At 39.2% G+C, this 21,674-nt stretch overlaps 1 protein-coding gene and 1 long non-coding RNA gene across 12 annotated transcripts in view; both read left to right on the plus strand.

Moving 5' to 3' along the window:
• SLC25A21 (solute carrier family 25 member 21) overlaps positions 1–21,674 on the plus strand; it is a 516,014-nt gene that overhangs the window by 291,135 nt on the left and 203,205 nt on the right. For 10 of the 11 annotated variants that reach the window (XM_081547885.1, XM_081547889.1, XM_081547884.1 and 7 more), the window contains one exon: positions 18,639–18,687. In XM_081547885.1, coding sequence (XP_081404011.1) covers positions 18,659–18,687 — 29 coding nt within the window. In that variant the 5' untranslated portion in view covers positions 18,639–18,658. Of the gene's footprint in view, positions 1–17,783; positions 17,893–18,638; positions 18,688–21,674 lie in introns of those variants that run through there. The other variant, XM_081547887.1, reaches the window with a different exon arrangement.
• On the plus strand, positions 6,221–10,110 carry LOC145528823 (uncharacterized). Its single transcript, XR_014070722.1, has 2 exons — positions 6,221–6,699; positions 7,597–10,110. It is a non-coding gene; the product is annotated as an uncharacterized LOC145528823 (long non-coding RNA).

Genomic DNA, 21,674 nt, shown 5'->3' on the forward strand with positions numbered 1-21,674 from the left:
GTCACTCACTCGTGTCCAACTATTTGTGACCCCATGGACTGCAGCATGCCAGGCTTCCCTGTTCTTCACCATCTCCCAGAGCTTGCTCAAGCTCATGTCCACTGAGTCAGTGATGCCATCCAACCATCTCATCCTCTGTTGTTCCCCTGACACATATATAATCAGTCATTGCTAAACCCTGTTCAGCTGCCAAAATCAGTGATAAACTGCATTATCTTCAGTGTCCCTTAAAGGCCAGTGATACCAAATTCATTTACAACTGAACTGAGTATCCACTATTCCTTAACATTTGGGGAAATAATGCATATTAGATTTAATTTATTCCATTTTCATATATAGTGTTATATGAGTCATGTAAAATGGGATACTTGCCAAATTAAAGTGAGGAGATGCCAAACATGAATAACTTACGCAAGATACAGAGTTAATCATATTTTTATGTGGAAAACTTCAGTACTCAAAAGTACATCACTTTAAAAGAAGTGCATAGCTTTTACTGAGTTATATAAATCCCTGTTAAATGGATAATCTTGGAGTTTATGTAACTAGAATGATATTTGTCACACACAGAGTATATAGATTAATTTGCTCTGTGGATGATACTTGAAATAGCAACTTAAGCTTCAAATAAACATCCAAAATGGAGAATTTGAATTTTAAAAACATCTTTTATTGTTATTTAAATGATGGGAAACATAGTCAAATTTTTTGTACTTGTATATACTTGGGAGTAATTTTCACTTAAAAAATTTAGACTTAAAAGCAAGATTTTATATTGGGAATCCAGTTTAAGTTCAGCTGACTCTCTATTGCCAATTGTTAAATATTACAATTCCCCATTAACTGGTACTCTAGTACTCAAAAATTAAAAAAAAATTGATATTTTATGGTTTCTTAAAACCTAGTGAGATTCTAAAAGTATGTAGTTTATCTTAGTATTATTAGTAATATTTTATAAAATTCGATTTATTTTTAAATACACAACTATGTGCAATGTATATGCTTATGAAATTAGTTTTAACAGTACATCTCATCCCCTAACCTTTCTAGATAATAGTTTACTATAGTTCTGCTGCTGCTGCTGCTAAGTCGCTTCAGTCGTGTCCGACTCTGTGCGACCCCATAGATGACAGCCCACCAGGCTCCCCCATCCCTGGGATTCTCCAGGCGAGAACACTGGAATGGGTTGCCATTTCCTTCTCCAATGCATGAGAGTGAAAAGTGAAAGTGAAGTCGCTCAGTCGTGTCTGACTCTTCGCAACCCCATGGACTGCAGCCTACCAGGCTCCTCCATCCATGGGATTTTCCACGCAAGAGTACTGGAGTGGGTTGCCATTGCCTTCTCTGTTTCTATAATTCAAGTTAGCTCAAATACATCATTGTATTGCTTTTATCCCATATTAGTTAAGATTACTAATCCTGTGTAATTACACCACTATAAATGTTTGTTAGCTCTCACTTCTTACTTTTTACATTTATTTAACTTCTGCTGCTTTTATGTTTATCCAACTTCCTTTGGATAATATAAAAGATTATGTCAATCTCAATTTTTTCTGGGAGAAAAGGCATGTGATGTGTCTTTAGCTTATCACAGATCCATTTCTAAAACTTGCAAATTAACCTGTTCCCTTTCTTGTCATTCTTTCCTCTTCTCCCTGTTTCCTGCCTTAGTGATCAGTGCTGCCTAAGATTTTCTTTGGATTTCCATCTCATGATCTAATGTCTTAGGTGTTTTCTTTTTTTCCATGAGGCAATGTTTGCACACAGCTGCTCTGTAATGTATAGCATATATTGGCTTGAGAATGGGAATTTCACTTCTGTAAAGTGGTTTGGGATACACTTTTGTGCAAGATGCTATGCCAAACTGAATTGTGGATTGTAACATGCAGCCAAAGTTACCTCTCTTTGCCGCTCCAGGAAGCAGTGTGCAGTTTTAATAACCATGATGCCCTATTGCAATGACTTCCAGAGGTATTATGTAAACCTTTCAAGCAGGGCTTATGTCTTCCCTATTTCTTCACAACTTTCCTATACAATAAATACTTTCTAAATGACAGGTTTAGGTGAGCTGGGCTTTATCCACAAGTTAACATCTTATGCAGTATACGTATATTTAAAACTTGAGCCATTTCATTTTCTTTCCAAGTTTGCTAATCTCACAGGAATATAGAATAACCAAACCATAAACCTGGGCTCCTAATAGAAAAGTGTTTTTTGAAATGAAGTGCAATTAATTAGTCCCAGTACTGTTGTTATTGGATGGTCAGCAGTGTGGAAAATAAGTCAGTTAATTAGGATTAAAACTTAATTTAGATAAGCAAGCAGCTAGAGTGTTGTTTAAACATTCCAAACCCACTCTTATTTTCCAAAGCACAAAGAAAAAGATGTTACAAAGAGATTTTAAAACTCTGAAATTCTCTTTTCTATAGCCCTCCATCCAGAGGCTCACGTGTGACCAGATCCCCACCAATCAGATGTCCAAACCTCCTTCCCACAGTGATTGGCCCAGGGACTCACATGTGACCAAAGTGAGGTCTATCAGAGCCCTCCCAGTACCTTTCTGTTGGAGCCAGCAGGGACGTGTCCTGCTTGCTTCCTGCATCTGAAAGGTGACAGGATGGGAATCAGGGGCTCTCAGAGGCAGTATACCTCTCTGTGTTAGGAAACCTCTGTAGCAGGAGTGAATAAAGACAAGCAGAGGCAAGCAGATGAGGGAAGAGGAGAAAAAGTCTTAGAGCCAAGCATCCCTGCCATTTCCATCATTTCAATTATGAGCCAATGAATTCCCTTTTTGTGTTTAAGCTGGTTTATGTTGAATTTTACATAAACAACCAAAAGAGCCCTGACAAATGATTTTGGTTGGAATCGACTACCTGCATGAATAAAACGCATTGTTTCTCTCACACCAACTCTCCTGCCTTTTCACTGGTAAGGTAAAACAGAAAATGTGAACTCTGTGTTTGTTCATCCTGGAAAATACCGCTTTAAAACACAAATGACTCCTTGTAGGAGTATCTTTCAAACTGCGTGAAACAAATACTGAATAAATTAAATTGCAGTGGATAAAACAGTACTGCTTCATTTATTGAACAATGGCATTTTAGATTCTATGCTCATTTTAATAATTGTACTGTGGTGTCATTGGAGCCATATCTTCCATATTAACTTTTAATCTCATGTTCTTAAATTCATTTTCAATGACGAGTGCTCCAAAACCCATTCCAAGGCAAGAGAAAGCCTTAGGTGCAGCTTGAGTAAACCTGTAATTTCATTCGGCTTCCCAGGTGGCACAGTGGTAAGAATCTCCCTGACAATGAAGGAGATGAAGGTTCAGTTCCTGCTTTGGGAAGATCCCCTGGTGTAGGAAATGGCAACCCATTCCAATATTCTTGCCTAGAAAATTCCATGGACAGAGGAACCTGATGGGCTACAGTCCATGGGATTGCAAAGAATCAGACACGACTTAGCATGGGCATGTGCGCGCACACACACACACAGACACACACATACACACACTCTGTAATTTCACAGTGTTGGTCTTGACACACTTCATAATGTCATTCTTCTTCTTCCTTGGAAACAGGGGAATCCTCTCTCCTCGTTGGTTGTAAGCTGAATTTAGTTCAGAAAAGGTGCCATTTATGAATTCATAATGTAGCTAGCAGCTATGTGTTGATGCTATTTCATTTGGCATTTGTATGTGTCGGGGCTTCCCCAATGGCTGAGTGATGAAGAATCCACCTGCAGTGCAAGAGATGCCACAGACTCAGATTTGATCTTTGGGTCGCGAAGATCCTCTAGAGCAGGAAATAGCAACCCACTCCAGTATTCTTGCCCGGAAATCCCATGGACAGAGGAGCCTGCTGGGCTGCAGTTCATGGAGTCACGATTCAGATGTGACTGAGTGACTTAAACCACTACAACCATATGTCAGGGTAAAGCTTAAATCCTGTATCAGAGAGAGCCAACCATTCAGCAGCTTAAAGAATGAAATATTTCTCTTTCATGTGACAGTTCTGATGGTAATAGTTCAGTTCATCGGGGAGTCTTTGCTCCTCATAGTCACTCTGGGACACGGGTCCCTTCCAGTGGTTGCTCTGCCATCCCCTAGGGCACTGTCTGGTCATCTGTAAGGTGTAACTTCAGTTACTACCACCCTGAAGTTCCAATTAGTGGTAAGAAGAAATTAGGTCAGAGAGAAGCATACTCATGGTCTTATGCACTCTGCTTCTCACATGCCATGGATGGAGAACTTAGTCACATGGTCACACACAAAAGATGCTGGAAACTGCCATATTTCTGAGATATCATGGATGATGGAAGAAAGAAATATTGGATTTTGGTGGAGCTCAGGTATTGTTTCCAGAGATATTTTACCCTTTTAGATTGTGCCACTGTTTCACATGTCCACTTATCACATGCATTATTTTGGTGCATAAGAAAAAAAAATGAAGACATTGATCCTTGGAGCACCAAAGTAGCACATGAAGAAATTTTATTTGTCTGTTTTCAGACTTTTTAGACACCCTGAGAATGCCAGGGTAGATTGTCATGGTTTTAATTTTCATCCATCAAGAGATTCTTTTAGTGAAGATGCATTTTAAATTGTTTGGCAAAAAGTTAGGACTGCCTTCCCTAGAAAAGATGATTCATTTTTAAAATCTTTGATTAATTGCTATCTAACTTTGCTTTTGAACTGTGGTGTTGGAGAAGACTCTTGAGAGTCCCTTGGACTGCAAGGAGATCCAACCGGTCCATCCTAAAGGAAATCAGTCCTGAATATTCATTGGAAGGACTGATGCTAAAGCTGAAACTCCAATACTTTGGGCACCTGATGCAAAGAACTGACTCATTGGAAAAGACCCTGATGCTGGGAAAGATTGAAGGCGGGAGGAGAAGGGGACAACAGAGGATGAGATGGTTGGATGGCATCACTGAGTCGATGGACATGAGTTTAAGTAAGCTCCGGGAGTTGGTGATGGACAGGGAAGCCTGGCATGCTGCAGTCCATGGCGTCACAAAGAGTCGGACGCAACTTAGCGACTGAACTGAACTTTGGTTAAGAATAAGAATATGAATGTGTCCTTTTACTTTGTTTTTTTACTTTTTGTCCTTTTTTACTTGAGGACTTAATAACCGTAGATTCAAAATTTCTTAAAGTAGTTTTATTGGGTTCGTGACCTATCTTTAGAGGCCTATGTTTATTTGTATAATTATTTTAGTCGATGTTTCCAATTTTCTACATTTCTATATGATGTAATTTGGCCATTAAGTATATTAACTGCTTAAGGTGTACACATTTTGGTACATTATCAGATCTTAGTTAAATATTTGCCAAACCATAAAGCCAGGAAACCTTGAAGATTAAAACAAAACAAAGAGAATATCTGCTGAATCTAGTTCAGGGAATAGTGAACATCCATCAGTGTATTTGTTCTTTACATACTTGGTATTACTCAATAATATGACCAACAGTTTGTTCAGTCAACATTTGTATTCAGTATATAGATGGTATACCATACCTTGTGCTAGATACTGGAGACAATGAGGAAGAAAAACAAGCTATTTAGTTACTATGTATTCATAAAAACAGGAACTTAGTAGTTACCTCAGTGTTAACTCCGCCTCTCATCCCTCTAGTATCCTGACTCCAACAGGACTAGCAAGCCTACGCTGTTTCCACCATATCCTCATCCCCATTCGTCCTCACTTCCCTCTACTCAGCTTAAGTTCCAGAGTCAAACATCATAATCATTTCCCGGCACACGTTCTTTTTGTTGCCCTTTGTCACTTCCTCATATTCACTTGGCAAAACCTCGTTCTGGTTTGCCTATTCTGCCCGCATACACACCGCCAAAATGTGGCTACAGAAAATGACACTAAAGTCATGACCTCTGACCTCAAGTGAACCCTCAGTGCTGCCTCATAATCATACTACTATGTTTCCCCATCCATCCTTTCCCTCACACCTACTGACAACTATTTCATACCTTCTCTCTGCTTTCTCCAACATCCCCTTCCTTATCCTCACTCTCAGTTGATGACCTTGCTTCCTGAGAAAATGGAAAACGGAAGCAAGCAGAAGAGAACCGATACCTAGAACTATGCTAGAATAACTAACACAGTATGCACTCGGAAAAATTTGATGAATTAAAACCCTCCTGATCATGTACTTGTCTTTTAATGTTATACAGTAGCAAAGACACATGCCACGGTGCTTGTTTGGATGGAAGCCATGGAGGCAGATATTGTTTCTAGTGAGTTAGTAAGTTAAGCATATTAACTGATATCAAACATTGATTATTATTTAGATTATCTTTCTGTGAGTAGTAATATATTCAGTGCTATTACAATTGAATATTTGTGTTATAAAATCTATCTGCCATCATGTTTATGTAATGTCTCACACTTCACTATCTAAATATTGTTTTTCAGTTGATACTTATTTTGCTTGAAGGGCAGTTTCATTTTTGCAAGTTTTCATGTGGAAGTAAAGATTAGCTTAACCCATACCTAGTGAAAATTCTGTGTGATTGAACTGTATGGCTGACTACATAAATGAAAATGAATCAGCTTTCTTCTTTGTTCCCCATAAGCCAGACCTTGATAAAGCACATAGGCTTCCCTTGTGGCTCAGATGGTAAAGAATCTGCCTGCAATGTGGGAGACTTGGATTGGGAAGATTCCCTGGAGAAGGGCGTGGCAACCCACTCCAGTATTCTTGCCTGGAGAATCCCCATGGACAGAGGGGAGTGGCGGGCTGCAGTCCATGGGGTCACAAAGAGTTGGACATGACTGAGTGACTAAGCACAGCATATAGGGGGATTTATCTAAAATAAATCCCAGAAAGCTGGATTTCATAAAAGCATGGTACCAAGGCTGGTATGGAATAGCAGTTCAAAATTAATAATTTCTGTAGCTATGGTTCTAGGTCATTCGGCAAATAAAAAAATTAAGAGCTATTACATAAAGGCAAGTATTAAAACAGTATGATTAAGTGCAAAACACTTGGCTATATATTAAGTAAGGTAATAGTGGCACGTATTTTAACAGTTCTAAGTCTTTTACTCTGTCAAGATGAGCAATGAGATTGCAAGAAGTAGTACTAATTCTTCCTGTTTTGGGACTTCTATCCAGTGACTGAGGCGAAGCTGTCTTTAAAAGCAACATTTCACCTCCTCTCTTTTAAGATGCTCATACCCTTGGAGGAGGGCAGGGGAAGGAAGCTGTTTTCCTGGAAGACCGTTGCTCTCATTACCAAATCTCTATCTGGTCTAAGCATCGGGAAAACAGCATTGTGAATCATATGTGTGGTCGGTAGTTTGGTGGGTTGGATGGTTTTCTTGGTTATCAATGCCTAAGGATTTCTTTAAAAGTTTCTGGCATAGGATCATAATTTTATTGTTAAATTATCATGAACAGAGAATATAGGCTAAAGGTTGATTTATGGAACCCTTGGAAATTTGTGAGAAGCAGAGTTAAAGAAGTTGTTGCTGTTGTTTAGTCGCTAAGTCATGTCTGACTCTTTGTAACCCCATGGACTATAACCCGCCAGGCTTCTCTGTCCATGGGGTTTCCCAGGCAAGAATATTGGAGTGGGTTGCCATTTCTTCCTCCAGGCAATCTTCCCAACCCAGGGATCGAATCCAAGTCTCCTGCATTGGCAGAAGGATTCTTTACCACTGAGCCACCAGGGAAGCCCCTGAGTTAAAGAAGGGCTGGTAATTAAAAACTCTCCATATACTGTACTTTTAAAATTATTTGAACTTAATATAGGTAACATTGGAGAAGGAAATGGCAGCCCACTCCAGTGTTCTTGCCTGGAGAATCCCATGGACTGAGGAGCCTCGTAGGCTGCAGTCCCTGGGGTCACAAAGAGTTGGACACAACTGACCAACTAGGCAATATAGGTAACAGACTTTGTAGTTGGATTGGGGCAGTGTTATTCGGGTAAGTGTTTAATAACTGGCTCTCTAGAAAACAAACAAAAACTCTGATTTGTACCTTTTGGTATTTTCCTTAGTGTAAATACTTCTACCATGGCACTTTCATGCTACCACCATGATGCCACCGAATGCATGGTTGGGAAGAGAGGTGTAGCATCTGGCCGGTAAGGGCCAGCTTTAGTACAGAACTGGAGGAGTGGGCAGGGAGGGCCTGAGCTCTGCTGCTGAGTCTTGTGACAAATAGAAGGATCCTTCTTTCCAGGCAGTTCAATAATAGAAGGAAGGAAGACCAACTGTGTAGAAGTTATCAAACTTTTGAAGAGGCTGGAATTTAATCATTTCAGGCACTAAAAAAGAAAGAGTAATTATGTGATGTAAGTGCTAATTGTTGCTACAATGGCAGCCATATTAATTATAGTACATAAATGTATTAAATCAACATGCTGTACACCTTAAATTTACATAATGTCATATGTCAAATATATTTCAATTTAAAGAAAAAAGAAATTCTGAGGCAAAGCAATATGTCTTCTTTGTGAATGGTGGAGAAGTCCTCAGAATTGGTCAAGTCTCTTCTGAGTGGAAAGAGAGGTCCTGGTACTCAGCAGAGATTGAGTGGAGTCCTAATTTCTACAACTACCCTTCTGCATGTTGATAGACTTCCAGTGTTGAAATGCTAGTCACCGTGAACATTTTTTCACTCTGGATAAACAAAATACAATGCAACTTTTAAGTGTATATATATTATATACACATGCAATCTGTGAAACAAGAGATATGTCTGTTTCCCTTCACATTTCCTTCTCTTTAAAGACATTTTGTGTGTATGTGTGTGCTCAGTCACTTCAGTTGTGTCTGACTCTTTGCAACCCTATGGACTGTAGCCTACCAGGTTCCTTTGTCCATGGGATTATCCAGGCAAAAATACTGGAGCAGGTTGCCATGCCCTCCTCCCAGGGATCGTCCCAACCCAGGGATTGATCCTGCGTCTCTTATATCTACTGCATTGGCAGGTGGGTTCTGTACAACTGGCACCACCTGAGAAGCCCTGAAAGGCATTTAATACATTTCTTGAGGTATTTCTGAGAAATAACTCCAGAAAGAATGAAGAGACAGAGCCAAGGCAAAAATAATACCCAGTTGTAGATGTGGCTGGTGATAGAAGTAAAGTCCAATGCTGTAAAGAGCAATATTGCATAGGAACCTAGAGGTTAGGTCCATGAATCAAGGCAAATTGGAAGTGGTCAAACAGAAGATGGCAAGAGTGAAGGTCGACATTTTAGGAATCAGCAAACTAAAATGGACTGGAATGGGTGAATTTAACTCAGGTGACCATTATATCTACTACTGTGAGCAAGAATCCCTTAGAAGAAATGGAGTAGCCATCATAGTCAACAAAAGAATCCAAAATGCAGTACTTGGATGCAATCTCAAAAATGACAGAATGATCTCTGTTCATTTCCAAGGCAAACCATTCAATATCACGGTAATCCAAGTCTATGCCCCTTCAGTAATGCTGAAGAAGCTGAAGTTGAACAGTTCTATGAAGACCTAAAAGACCTTCTAGAACTAACACCCAAAAGAGATGTCCCTTTCATCATAGGGAACTGAAATGCAAAAATAGGAAGTCAAGAGATATCTGGAGTAATAGGCAAATTTGTCCTTAGAGTACAAACTGAAGCAGGGCAAAGGCTAACAGAGTTTTGCCAAGAGAATGCACTGGTCATAGCAAACACCCTCTTACAACAACACAAGAGAAGACTCCACACATGGACATCACCAGATGGTCAATACTGAAGTCACATTGATTATATTCTTTGTAGCCAAAGATGGAAAAACTCTATACAGTCAGCAAAAACAAGACCGGGAGCTGACTGTGGCTCAGATCATGAACTCCTTATTTCCAAATTCAGACTTAAATTGAAGAAAGTGGGGAAAACCACTAGACCATTCAGGTATGACCTAAATTAAATCCCTTACGATTATACAGTGGAAGTGACAAATAGATTCAAGGGCTTAGATCTGATAGACAGAGTGCCTGATGAACTACGGACAGAGCTTTATGACATTATACAGGAGGCAGTGATCAAGACCATCCCCAAGAAAAAGAAATGCAAAAAGGCAAAAAGGTTGTCTGAGGAGGTCTTATGAATAGCTGTGAAAAGAAGAGAAGTGAAAGGCAAAGGAGAAATGGAAAGATATACCCATTTGAATGCAAAGTTCCAAAGCATAGCAAGGAGAGAAAAAAAAGCCTTCCTCAGTGATCAATGCAAAGAAATAGAGGAAAACAATAAAATGGGAAAGACTAGAGATCTCTTCAAGAAAATTAGAATTAGCAGGGGAACATTTCATGCAAAGATGGGCACAATAAAGGACAGAAATGGTATGGACCTAACTGAAGCAGAAGATATTAAGAAGAGGTGGCAGGAATACACAGAAGAACTATACAAAAAGGATCTTCATGACCCAGAAACTACAATGGTGTGATCACTCACCTAGAGCCAGATATCCTAGAATGTGAAGTCACGTAGGCCTTAGGAAACATCACTACGAACAAAGCTAGTGGAGGTGATGAAATTCCAGTTGAGCTATTTCAAATCCTAAAAGGTGATGCTGTGAAAGTGCTGCACTCAATATGCCAGCAAATTTGGAAAACTCAGCAGTGGCCACAGGACTGGAAAAGGTCAGTCTTTATTCCAATCCCAAAGAAAGGCAATGCCAAAGAATGCTCAAACTACCACACAATTGTACTCATCTCACATGCTAACAAAGTAATGCTCAAGATTCTCCAAGCCAGGCCTCGACAGTACGTGAACCATGAAATTCCAGATGTTCAAGCTGGATTTAGAAAAGGCAGAGAAACCAGAGATCAAATTGCCAACATCCGTTGGATAATCGAAAAAGCAAGAGAGTTCCAGAAAAACATCTACGTCTGCTTTATTGACTACACTAAAGCCTTTGATTGTGTGGATCACAACAAACTGTGGAAAATTCTTCAAGGGATGGGAGTACCAGACAACCTGACCTGCCTCCTGAGAAATCTGTATGTAGGTTAAGAAGCAACAGTTAGAACTGGACATGGAACAACAGACTGGTTCCAAATTAGGAAAGGAGTATGTCAAGGCTGCATATTGTCACCCTGCTTATTTAACTTATATACAGAATACATCATGCAAAATGCCAGGCTGGATGAAGCATAAGCTGGAATCAAGATTGCCTGGAAAAATATTAATAACCCCAGATATGCAGATGACACCACCTTTATGGCAGAAAGCGAAGAAGAACTAAAGAGCCTCTTGATGAAAGTGAAAGAGGAGAGTGAAAAAGTTGTCTTAAAACTCAACATTCAGAAAACTAAAATCATAGCATCCAATCCCATCACTTCATGGCAAATAGTTGGGAAACAGTAGAAAAAGTGGCTGACTTTATTTTGGGGGGCTCCAAAGTCACTGCAGATGGTGACTGCAGCCATGAAATTAAAAGATGCTTGCTCCTTGGAAGAAAAGCTATGACCAACCTAGACAGCATATTAAAAAGTAGAGACATTACTTTGCTGACAAAGGTCCGTCTAGTCAAAGCTATGGTTTTTCCAGTAGTCATGTATGGATGTGAGAGTTGGACTATAAAGAAAGCTGAGCGCCAAAGAATTAATGCTTTTGAACTGTGGTATTGGAGAAGACTCTTGAGATTCCCTTGGACTGCAAGAAGATCCAACCAGTCCATCCTAAAGGAAATCAGTCCTGAATATTCATTGGAAGGACTGATGCTGAAGCTGAAACTCCAATACTTTGGCCACCTGATGCAAGGAACTGACTCACTAGAAAAGACCCTGATGCTGGGAAAGATGGAAGGTGGGAGGAGGAGACAACAGAGGATGAGAGGGTTGGATGGCATCACTGACTCAATGGCCATGAGTTTGAGTAAGCTCTGGAAGTTGGTGATGGACAGGGAAGTCTGGCATGCTGCAGTCCATGGGGTCACATAGATGGAGAAGACTGAGCGACTTAACTGAACTGAACTGGGGTATTTTACCATCTGCCAACCTAATCCACAGCTTATTTTTCCCCTGCTGTTTCTCATTGCCTTACTCATTATATTAAGGCCCGTATATAGCAGTTAACTTTCCATAAAAGACCAACAACATATCTGAAGATTGAACCACTTACCTAAGTGCACTTGGAGCTTACTTGGGGTCTAATATAAAGTTTAATAGCAAGTAAAGGAAAATAAAAGGATAGCTTCCATTGAATTAAAATAGCAAACAATAATTTTAAAATATATTACATTGAGCTGAAATTGAGTTTAGTAAAAACTTTGCTTACAAGTGAGATTTTCATTAGTTTAATAATTCTCAACTTTTCTGTCTTTTCATTCAAAGTGTGATTTTTAAAAACCCACTTGTTTTTAAGCTCTGCTTCAACTTTTCTTCCTTCCTTGTACATTCTCTATCTACCATGATTTCATGCATAATGTATGCATATGTTTATAACTCTGAAATATATTTTCCTATATTTTGAAGTCAATGCAATAATAAACTTTATGAGAGCAAGAAGTTTGTGCCAAGGAAGTTACTACACTCCCTTTAGATTTGTGCTAATGGCCATTGCTTGGAGTTAGTTTCTTTAGAAAAATATAAACTAATAGTAAACTTCCATGATAATATTTGCTTAGAATTTTCAAGGAAGTCTGTGGCTTGCCCAAAAGCTTAACTTTTAACAACATCTTTCAAACCTGCGAAATTACATTGCCTATTTAGCCAATTCAGTGTGCATAATATTAATTTACTGTGCCACGAAGGTAGTACGCTTTAACTGTTATTAGGGGAAAGTATTTATTTGATTTCCCTTTATGAGTCTCACATTGCTTATAATTCAGTAGGGCTACCACATTTTCTGGGCAGGCTATCAAATAGGATGTTGTAATGATTTGCTTGACTAGTAGAATAGATGAAAAAATATTAGTTCTGTCTATAGCTGTTCTATTTTTGAATTTCAGATTTGCACAGTTTGAGACCATTTATTCCTCCTGGTTTTCTTTAAAAAATTTTTAAATTCTTTTATATTTTAAAGAGTTAAAGTTGTCACACAAAATCAGGGTAATGGTTAGGGTACTATGAATTTCAGAGGACAAAATAGAAGACTTAGGTTTTATTTTAAAATGCCAAGGAAAGGGCTATAGTACGATGCAAAATTTTTTGGCTTTGGTGAAAGGAAAACGTAGGTCTTACTTGTAACTGACATCTTGGGATGCTTGAATGCTTCAGTTCTCTCTCTGCGTTACTATTCCTTTTCATCTTCATGAAGATGTTGAGACGTTTTCTGATTTGTAAAAAGTTACTTAACAAAATTATCTTTGGAATAATCCATTCTACTTAGAGGATACGTATAAACTCAGAGTGTTTCAGTAGACTAACTTACTATATTATACATTATCATGGATTCTTTGAATAACTGGGTGAAGTTCTCTTTATGTACGCTAAATTCTTTTTTTTTTTTTATGTACGCTAAATTCTTAAAACTTCATCTTCTACATATCGTTGTAAAGGAGTCCCATCATTGTGGAAGTTTATTATTTTGTATAATCCATTTCTTTTTTCAACAAATATTTATCAAGCAACTAGTAGGCTTCAGGCATATTCTAGGTACTTAGTGCATATTGGTGGACAATGCAGACAAAGATCTCTGCCCTGGTGAATCTTTTATTCCACTGGAAAAGACAGGAAACAATAACTATAAAAAAGTAAATAATGTATTATGTTAGAAGTTGGTAAGTACTTTGGTAAAAGGGAAAAACAGAGCAGTGGAAGAAGTGTCTTTTTTGTTTGTTTGTTTTTTGGTGCTGGGGTAGGAAGGAGCAGGCCTCTGTATTAGAGTGGTCATATTACTCAGTGACCATGTGAAGGAAGTTGGCCACATAGAATCTGAGGGAGGAGCATTCCAGGCAGAGGGAATGGCTAGCACAAAGGCTGAAAGCTGAGACAAGCTTGGCATGTTTGGGAAACAACAGAGACCACTGTGGCCAGAGTAGAATCAGTGAGAGAGAGAATAGTAAGAGAGTTGCTGAGGGAAGTAGTGCAGGCCTGGATTATGTATGGCCTTTCTGTGAGTGAGATGGGAGTCATTGCTGACCAGAGGAATGACATGAAGTGACTTACATTTTAGAAAAGATCACTTGGGCTTTTGGGTGAGAACAGATGGAAGGGGTCAAAGGTGGATGAAGGGAAACCTGTTAATGAGGTGCTGCAGTTAATCAGCTGAGAAATGATGACCATAACTTAACTAGAAAAGGGTCGAGAGTACAGGCAGTAGAGGAAGTGTGAGATGGTATAAGTCTGTTTGTGTTTTGAAGTAGAGCCAACAGATTGGAAGAGAATTTTGAGAGAAAGAGGAGTCCACAGTGATTCTAAGGTTGAACAGGTTGGTTTTTGTTTTGTTTATTTTATTTTGTTTTATTGAATAGGGGTGTTGAATTTTGAGAATGTGAATTTTGTGAAAGCATGTGAATTTTGAGAAAGTTGTTAGATATCCAAGCAGAGACATCAAATAGACAATCAGATACTTAAGTCTAGACTTTGAAAGAGAAGCTGTACTGGACATGTATTGGGCAAGTTGTTAGCATATAGATGATAATTAAAACCATGAATTAGAATGAGATCACCAAGGGAGTGAGTATAGATAGAGAACTTCCTGAGTGAATTTCATGTATTTCGCATGATTTGCTCAGTGGGCCTGTAAAGTAAAATACTCCTTCTTCTCAAAGAACTCATGGTTTTTATTTGACTGTACATTTTCATAAGTGCAGGAGATGCTATTCATATAGACTGTGATGTCTGGAGATGAATATTGCAATGGCCAGTATGGGGATGCAAGGAGCAGTGTGGAGAGTCAGTTATATATTTCTGTATGTTAATGGCCATCAGTTCAGTTCAGTTCAGTTCAGTCACTCAGTCATGTCCTACTCTTTGCGACCCCATGAACCACAGCACACCAGGCCTCCCTGTCCATCACCAACTCCTGGAGTTTACCCAAAATCAAGTCCACTGAGTTGGTGATGCCATCCAACCATCTCATCCTCTGTCGTTCCCTTCTCCTCCTGCCCTCAATCTTTCCCAGCATCAGGATCTTTTCCAATGAGTCAGCTCTTCGCATCAGGTGGCCAAAGTATTGGAGTTTCAGCTTCAACATCAGTCCTTCCAATGAACACCCAGGACTGATCTCCTTTAGGATGGACTGATTGGATCTCCTTGCAGTCCAAGGGACTCTCAAGAGTCTTCTCCAACACCATAGTTCAAAAGCATCAATTCTTCTGTGCTCAGCTTTCTTCATAGTCCAACTCTCACATCCATATATGACCACTGGAAAAGCCATAGCCTTGACTAGACATGTTAATGGCCATAACATGGTACAATAAATGCTATTCTTGATATATGTAGTAGAGTTGTAATATAATATTAATAGTGTAAAATGTAATAGAATTGGTATATGTCATGGGATTGTAGAGAAAGGAAATGTGATTTGACTCAATGATAAGAAGGTGGAGTTAAATTTAGAAGACTCTGTTCTCAAACAATGTATCTTAGAACAGATTACTATATAATAACATTGTGTGTAGTTAAAATCAAAATTAAGACCTGAACTGAAGGATTACTTGACATTATCTTTTAATAACCTATGTTCAGGTCCACCTTTGGGCACCTAGTTTGTCTTCCGAGTTCCCCCATCCTATTGCTAAAAGGCTACTGAAGCCCATTGCAGCACTGTTCATGGTTGAAGGCAGAGGTGAACGAGGAAGGAAGGCACAGGAATGACAACGGGACCACAGCATTCTAGTTTTCTATCCTTGAGGGTTCTATTAGGAGTTAGCAGGGGTGGTGTGTCCCATGATCAGTCCATCAGTGTGGTCTTGCACTCTCCATTGTCTCTTTTCTGTGGCTTAGGTTATTAAGGAATGGTTTTAAAAAGTGGATCTTCTGCTTTCTGTTGTAAGCATTATAATCCCCAAAAAACAAAACAAAAACCCATCCTTTCTGTGAAGTGATGCCTTTAATGTGATTTTCTGTTCCCAGCTCTAAGAATACTATTGAGTCATCCACCAGTGGTTATTGGCCAAGTAGGTGAGAATTGTAAAAAATGCTTCCAGGGGAAATACACACACACACACACAAATATATATGTGAAGTGAGTGAAGTGAAAGTTGCCCAGTCGTGTCTGACTCTACGACCCCATGTACTTTACAGTCCGTGGAATTCTCCAGGCCAGAATACTGGAGTGGGTAGCCTTTACCTTCCCCAGGGGATCTTCCCAACCCAGGGATCGAACCCAGGTCTCCCGCATTGCAGGCGGACTCTTTACCAGCTGAGCCATAAGAGAAGCCCATATATATCTATATTCACACACATAATATATCTTTAAAAATTTTAAATGGTCTTTGCCTCATGACATCAGCCTTGTATCCTACGAAGAATAATCTCAGTTATAAAGCACATCTAGGCCATAGCTGAGTTAAAATTTTACTTAAAAATTGTAAATATTTGGGACTGCCCTGGTGGTCCTGTAGCTCAGACTCCACACTCCCAAAGTAGAGGGCCTGGGTTCAATCCCTAGTCATGGAACTAGATCCCACATGTGGCACCTAAGACCCTGCATGGTCAAATAAATATATTTTAAAAATTGTAAACATTTGAATTTTCTGTCATTCATTTTATGAGAACATGACAAAGTTTCTTGAAGACAATTGACAATTTGACAATAAAAGTAAACCATTATGCAAAACTATAATTGGTGCGGAAGGTAAATTGCAACATTTCACACTATAAATAGCAACACTAAATCACTGGGCCTAAAACTTGGTTTTATGCATATTGCTGTTCTCTGCTTATTGTTTTCCCTTTACATGTAAGGTTGTTCTCAGTGTGTCACTTCTGTACCCACCTTTGAAAGTCTTCTTTCTTTCAGGCACCCTTAACTATACATTAGGCTATGTCCCAGCACCTAGCACAGTACCCTGCATGCACACCTCTCTAAAGAACCATTTGTCAGTCTATTAGGTGCTGAATCATTGGTGACTGAACATCTGTATATATGATCAACAGTACTGCAGTTCTTCATTCAAGTACTTCCTGTGCTTTATTTCATGTCATATTTACCAAATTTCTCTATCCTTACTTATTTTCATGATGTTCAAACTAATGAAGTAAATCTAGAATAAGCAGCTACCAATTCAAGAATTTATCTAGAGAATTAACTGGCATAATGGCATGTGCAGGAACCCTAATTAGCCTTAATTTATTTATTCAACAAACTTTTATTGAGCTTACTGAGTGCCAGCTACTGTACAAAGTGATGGAGGTGTAAATGTGAATAAGGCAGGTGGAATCTATGTCCATATGGAGCTTTTTGACAAGCAAACAGTTGCAGTGCCATGTAATAACACAAGTCCAGGGTACTGCAGGAGTGCATCAAAGGGTGCCTGTATGTGTTAGAATTAGGTTCAAGGACAAGTGGCATGAAACTCAAATAGCAATAGTTTCAAGGAAATAGAACATTTTTAACATGATTGTCTTGAGGTAGACCAGAACTCCATGATGTCAGATCTACTTCTATCTTGTTATTGTGCTGTGTGTGACCTCCAGGCCCAAAATCACCTCATTGTGCAAGGTGACTTCTCCTGCCCTAGGTCCACATTCCACCAGAAGGAAGTAGGAAAAGAGAGGGGAGAAGCAGTCTCTGTAAGTTTAAAAGACTCCCTAGAAATTGCTCAAACCACTTTCACTTACATTCCCATTGGCCAGAACTTGGTCACGTGGTGATCTAGCAGCAAGGGAGGCTGGGAAATGATGTATTTATTCTGAGCAACCAGGAAGAAAAAGAGGATGAATGCTAGGGGACAACTAACAGTCTCTGCCTCAGAATTTCTGGGAAAATAATTGCCCAAATTGAGATCTGGGGTAAGTAGGATTCTCAGAAGTGTATATGTGTGTATCCTGACAGGAGGACAACATTCCAGAGAGAAGGAAAAGCTCAGGGAATTGAACACTGAAGAAACTGTTCTTTCACCAATCACAGTTAATCCTTGCATGATAGTGTTTGTGCTCTTCTTCTAGTTGGGCATTGGCTTTTCAGACTTAGAGGTGCTTGGGACACCAGAACTTCCATGCTGTGATGAGAGAGATGGTGTATTTACCAAAGGGGAGAGGATTGGAGCATCACCACTCATGTGTTGGCATGTTAATAAATGTGATCGGGAGCAGTGGAGGGGTTACTGGACAGATGATCAGATTGATGGGAGAATATATTAATAGAAGTTAGTATCATTCCTCTATTTAAAATCCCTGCTTGTGCCAGAGCACTTATAAAAATGTAGCTCAATGCTCTGTGATGACCTGGAGGGAGGCTCAAGAGGAAGGAATATATGTATACATATAACTGACTTACACTGTTGTACAGTAGAAACTAAGACAACATTGTAAAGCAATTATACTCCATTTTTTAAAAAAGTAGTCACATATCTTACTCCCATTGAAATAAAATTTTGTTTTACTTTTGCATTTTGCTATTAGCCTCTGTTACCTGTCATGTCCAAAGTTCCAAGTGTTTTATTTGAATCTTCATACTTGAGAAACCAATAGGGTCAAGAAAATAGGAACCAGTCTTTGCATAAGTGTTTACTGGACTTTTCTTTATCATCTTTCAGGTCTTGTAGAAATTTGCCTGATGCACCCTCTCAATGTGGTAAAAACCAGGTAAGGTTCTGCATGAACAAGTTTTATTGACTTTGGCTGATATCCAAATTAAGATCTGTCAGAGCACTAAATGCTAGAACTTGTCCTAAGCCGGTAGCTTCTCCCAATAATGGCATTTACATTTACTTCTTAAAGAAAATACTATTTGACAGATAAAATGTGAGCAGTGAAAAGCATTTCTCGATAGAGGTCATCTGAAGGTATATAATATTTTACTGCCTTCATATGACAACCATAAAGTATGATTTGTGACTTAACTGGTGAGCAAAGGAAATTTATCAAAATGATGTAAAAACTTGACTCTGTCTAGTGAATTATGACAGCAGACTTCCACTTGGCATTGCATATAGCATATTGCTATTTAATAGTTAGCATTTTGGTGTGAAACTCCAAAATTTCAAGTAAACTTCTTAAATGGTGCTTAAAGAATTTATTCCTACATCTGTTTGCCAGTGCAGAGTGCCATATTTCCTGGAAAATGCATTTGCTCTTAAAGGGAGATACAAATCAGGGCAATGTATTAAGTCTGTTCACCAAGAGAAAACAAAATCTTGTGGGTTTTAATATGATTTGGAGCATTTTTTTTTAAAGTTAAATCTGTGACTAAATTACTGAATTCTATTTTTTCAAATTAAAAGCTCTGAAACTGTAGTGAAAGTTTCCATTTATTTACATTGTATCAAACCCAGCAACATGCCTAGGATGGAGCTTAATAGCAGAAGTGCCATCCAACAATGATGGTCAAGCAATCCCTACCACAGTTAGGGAATACTTGATGAGTCAGGCTGGTCATTGAATGGACGTGTTGCTTAATTTACCTGAAGAGGCAACAGAATCTAGGCTGGTGGCTGAAAGCAAGGGAGGGTGTCTGTGACATGCAAATAATATTACATTTCTGATAGAGATAGAGAAGATGAGAATGTGGGCTCTTTCATAGTCAGCTTTTGCACCTATAACAAAATTACATAGACTGGAGGCTGTTCTGGAGGCTGTTCTGGAGTTTGGAAAGCTCAAGATCAAGGTGCCAGTCAATTTGATTCTTGGTGAGAACCCTCTTCCTGATTTGTAGACAGCTGCCTTCTTGCTGTATCCTTTCTTGGTGATGGAGAGAGGAAACTCTCATGTCTTTATTCTTATAAGAACACAAATTTCATCATCATGGGGTCCCCCATGACCTCATCTAAACCTATTCCTCCCCCCCAACCAAAGACCTCACCTCCAAATACAGTCATACTGGGGGTTAGGGCTTCAATATATGAATTTGGGGCTCATGTCTTTATTCTTATAAGAACACAAATTTCATCATCATGGGGTCCCCCATGACCTCATCTAAACCTATTTCCTCCCCCCCAACCAAAGACCTCACCTCCAAATACAGTCATACTGGGGGTTAGGGCTTCAATATATGAATTTGGGGGGGCCACAAACATTCAGTCTATAACAACCTCAGTCAGCAAACCCAAACACAGAAAGAAGGAAATCCAACTTGTATTCAAATGTAAGGTATGTGTAGGCTCCCTGGTGACTCGGTGGTTAGGAATCCACCTGCCAATGCAGGAGACGTAGGTTCAATCCCTGGGTCAGAAAGATCCGCTGGAGAAGAAAATGGCAACCCTCTCTGGTATTTTTGCCTGGGAAATCCCATGGACAGAGGAGCTTGAGGGGGCATGGGTAGCTACAGTCCATGGAGTCACAAAGAATCAGACACGACTGAGCAACTAAACAACAATGAGGTGTGTGCACTCCCTGGACCATCTTTTATATAGAGTTCAGAAACTGAAGCAAAACTCATTGTCCTTTGCTTCCTATTTTTTATATCAACCTTCTTTGAAAAGCCAGATTATTGTTATTAAACTCTCTGAGGGATAAATAGTCTTTTTCATTTAATGCTAATTTCCTAAATTAGTGCAGTGTTCAAATGAGCAAGGAGAAGTAAGAAGGATTTAAATGAGACATGATATTGACATTATGGTTACTCATTCATTCCAGTAATCCTTCTTTCATTCATTTAGCAAAGTATGTTGAGCATCTGGCACATGTGGGTTCTAGGTTAGCTCTGCCCACAAAGAGCTCACAATTTGATGAGTTAATAGGAATCTCATCTTAGTGAATTAAAAAATGTCATTTCATGGAGCTGGATTTGAATAGGATATTTCTTGAAATGTGCCAGTTTATTAGAACTTTGTCTTCTTTTTATATAGCTATTTTTATGAAAATGGAATTCACTGATTTAAATTTGTCAAGTGCTCTTACCTAACTTCCAGGGACACTGAAAGAGAAGTCAGTGGGCTAGTGGATGGTATTTGACCTACATGACAATAAAAACTATGTTGAATACAGACTCACAATCATGAAATAAACTGAAAGCCCCACACTCTTGCAGTTGACTGAATCAAAGTGGAATATGTAAGATTGGGAGCATGTGTCAGCAGGGCACCAACACACAGGTGACAGGGAGGGCACAGGACAGACTAAATTGTTGCTGAAATTGTCACTGTTATATTGTACAGGAAATGACTGTGCTTCTGAATAAGACAGACTGTAAACTATAAAGGTTAAAACATGAAACCACAGAGCATTAATGATTTTACCAGGTTACTTTCCTTGATGATAGTCAAGGGCATTGGGTTCTAAGCTGTTGCAAGCATTGTCAAAGTGAGCATGGGGTACACCAGGCCAAACCTCATGGCTTCAGTTTTTTTGTGGGCTGTTTTTGCCTCTCATAGCATATTATTGCTTGAAGAATGGCACAGTGAGTTAATCTGAGCATGGAAAGGCCTCATTTTTCCCAATATCTCATGTGTTCTGAGTGAAGTCGCTCAGTTGTGTCCGACTCTTTGTGACCCCATGGACTGTAACCTAACAGGCTCCTCCATCCATGGGATTTTTCAGACAAGAGTACTGGAGTGGGTTGCCATTTCCTTCTCCAGGGGATCTTCCTGACCCAGGGATCGAACCCGGGTCTCCCGCATTGTAGGCAGACACTT

The sequence above is a fragment of the Giraffa tippelskirchi genome, chromosome 12 (genome assembly GCF_054371585.1).
Source record: "Giraffa tippelskirchi isolate mGirTip1 chromosome 12, T2T-mGirTip1v1.2.pri, whole genome shotgun sequence".
In the NCBI taxonomy this organism is placed as follows: Eukaryota; Metazoa; Chordata; class Mammalia; order Artiodactyla; family Giraffidae; genus Giraffa; species Giraffa tippelskirchi.